General features: G+C 44.6%; 1 protein-coding gene across 1 annotated transcript; it reads left to right on the top strand.

The window, feature by feature from the left end:
- The first annotated feature begins 351 nt into the window (after positions 1-351).
- On the top strand, positions 352-1242 carry LOC148092160 (GTPase IMAP family member 7-like). The gene has a single exon (XM_087821317.1). The coding sequence runs from the start codon at positions 352-354 to the stop codon at positions 1240-1242; it is 891 nt and encodes a 296-aa protein (XP_087677443.1).
- Positions 1243-2573: the final 1331 nt, after the last annotated feature.

Below are 2573 nucleotides of genomic sequence, written 5' to 3'. Positions count from 1 at the left end.
CCAAAGAGTTGAAATATTTCCTCTTTTTTATGTGATTGGGGATAGCTCACATAGCATGGAGATGACCAGATCTTTGAAAGTGGAAGTGAGTTCTCCTGGGACAGCACCTGAGCCTTGGACTCTTTTGTGGGAAACTCAGCTTTATTATTTCTTCCATAGTAATTGAACTTGTCATCTCTCTGTCCTCCTGGGTTCAAAATGAGTAACAGTACACTACAAATTTTCAGGGAGCAAATAAGAAAGAAAAGAGAGTTGGGAATGATCCCCACCAGCTAAGTTGACCCTATTCCCCTCTCCTTCCCTTCACGAAGGTCCTGTGAGTACCCGCACCCCAGAGCCTCTTGATAGAACATGGATGACCTTCAGGACAACACCCTGAGAATTGTTCTGGTGGGAAAAACCGGAAGTGGGAAAAGTGCGACAGCAAACACCATCCTTGGGAGAAAGGAATTTGAATCTAAAATTGCTGCTGGTGCTGTTACCAAGAAATGTCAGACAGCATCGCGGGAATGGATGGAGAAGAAACTTCTTGTTGTGGACACCCCAGGGCTCTTTGACACCAAGGAGAAACTGCTGACCACCTGTGAGGAAATGAGCCGGTGTGTCATTGCCTCCTGCCCTGGGCCTCATGCCATCATCCTGGTTGTGCGTCTGGGCCGCTACACTGAGGAGGAGCAGAGAACAGTTGAATTCATCAAGGAGATCTTTGGGATGTCGGCCATGAAGCACATGATCATCTTGTTCACTCGCAAAGATGATTTGGAGGACCAGACACTGGATGAGTATATAGCACAGGCAGAAGCGAAACTACAAGACATCATCAAGGAGTGTGGGGACCGCTACTGTGCCTTCGATAACAGCTCAAGTGCAAGCAAGGCTGTGAAGGAAGCTCAAGTGCAGGAGCTGGTGGAGCTGATAGAGGAAATGCTGCAGAAGAATGGAGGGGCTCACTTCTCTGATGCCATCTACAAGGACGTACAGGAAAAGCTGAAACGTCAACTAGAGGAATGGAAGAAAGAACGTGCTGATCAATTACAGAAGGAAATTAAACTAGTAGAAGAGGAATATAATCAGGGAAAAATATCAGAGCAAGAAATGAAGAAAAAGAAAAAATTCCTAAAGGAAAATTACCATAAAGATGTTAAAAAAAGAAAGGAAGAAATTGAAATCAATATATTTGAAGATCTTGTAAATATGTTTAAGAAGATGCTTGAAAATACCTGGCAAAAGTTGTGGAAATGATGTTAGTTCCTTGTTTCTTAACCTACAATGATGTCTTAATGCGATTGATTGTATTTTCCAAAGATGGCTATAGCAGTATCTTCTGTCCCACCAATTGCTCTTGAAATCTTAGCTTGTTTTTCCTTCTGTGGAGTTATGGGATCTGTGTCCCCTACTTGAGATTCTATGGACTTTGGGGCTGCTTTGACAAATAGTGGATGGCTGTGACTTCTAAAGTGAGATAGGGAGAATGCCTCCTTGCTCTCTGGGGTATGTGCCCTTAGATCTTGGCGGCCATGTTGGGAGGAAACCCAAGTTGCCCATCGAGAGACCAGGTGAAGAGGACTGGAAGTCACTGGCCCACTCCCCTGCTTGGTCTTTCATTTGCCAACAGAGCTAACTTGCCAGCTGCACAAGTGAGGAAACACGGAAGCAGATTCTCCAGCTGCCAACTGGGCCACCTCAGATCACGCTACAAAGAGCAAAGACGATCCATCCCCACTGTACCCCCCCTCCCCAGATTGCATATGCATGAGAAAAATAAATGATTGTTATTGCTTTGAACCACTAGTCTTTGGGATGGTTTGTTATATAGTGATAGCTAACCAGAAGCATCCTCCCAGCTCATTTCCCACCAAACCCACAATGCCAACAAACAGAAGTTACAAAATTGGCATAATCAGGCACTCATACACTACATAGAGAATTCAAATGAGAAACCCTGCCTGCGGCGTGCTGTGTTAGCACCACTGGCGATGTACATTATTTCAGTCCACGTCTCTGAGCACTTTGTTAGTGAAGCAGCAGGCTTCTCCAGCAAGATGGTTCTGTGGTCCCTGTGAGGCAGGATAGCAAGAAGCTAGGAAGGTTCCTGAGCAAGTGGAATGGGGAGACTGAGATAAAAAATTAAACAATGCCAATCAGTTTCGGCAGGTAGCAGCCAGTTTGTGAATAGCAAGACCTTGTCTTCCCCAACCAAGGGCACTTGCGAGCAGGGGGTTTATACCTCCTCTCTAACCAGAGAATACATAGGTTAAATCACCCTGGTCTGGGAAGCAGAACACAAAAACCCAATTAATGCCATTTGTGCCAGCTCAACCCAGAGACAGATGAAGTCAGGGAACATATCACAAAATCCCACTATAGCCAGACAGACCTAAGGTAAAAGTAAAACAGACCAAAGAACAATCCAAAACTCCTCTATATGCTTATTTTGATGCATCAGCATATTAAAAATGCACCGGGAAAGCTGATGAATATTGTACTGAAACTGTCCCCTAAGATTCTCCCCACAGGATATATTCCAAGAATCCTGAAACACTAATCAGAAAGAATATCTGCACCCCTATGTT

This window comes from Miniopterus natalensis, chromosome 10, assembly GCF_054644295.1.
Source record: "Miniopterus natalensis isolate mMinNat1 chromosome 10, mMinNat1.hap1, whole genome shotgun sequence".
In the NCBI taxonomy this organism is placed as follows: domain Eukaryota; kingdom Metazoa; phylum Chordata; class Mammalia; order Chiroptera; family Miniopteridae; genus Miniopterus; species Miniopterus natalensis.
This window is presented reverse-complemented; position numbering and strand designations above follow the sequence as displayed.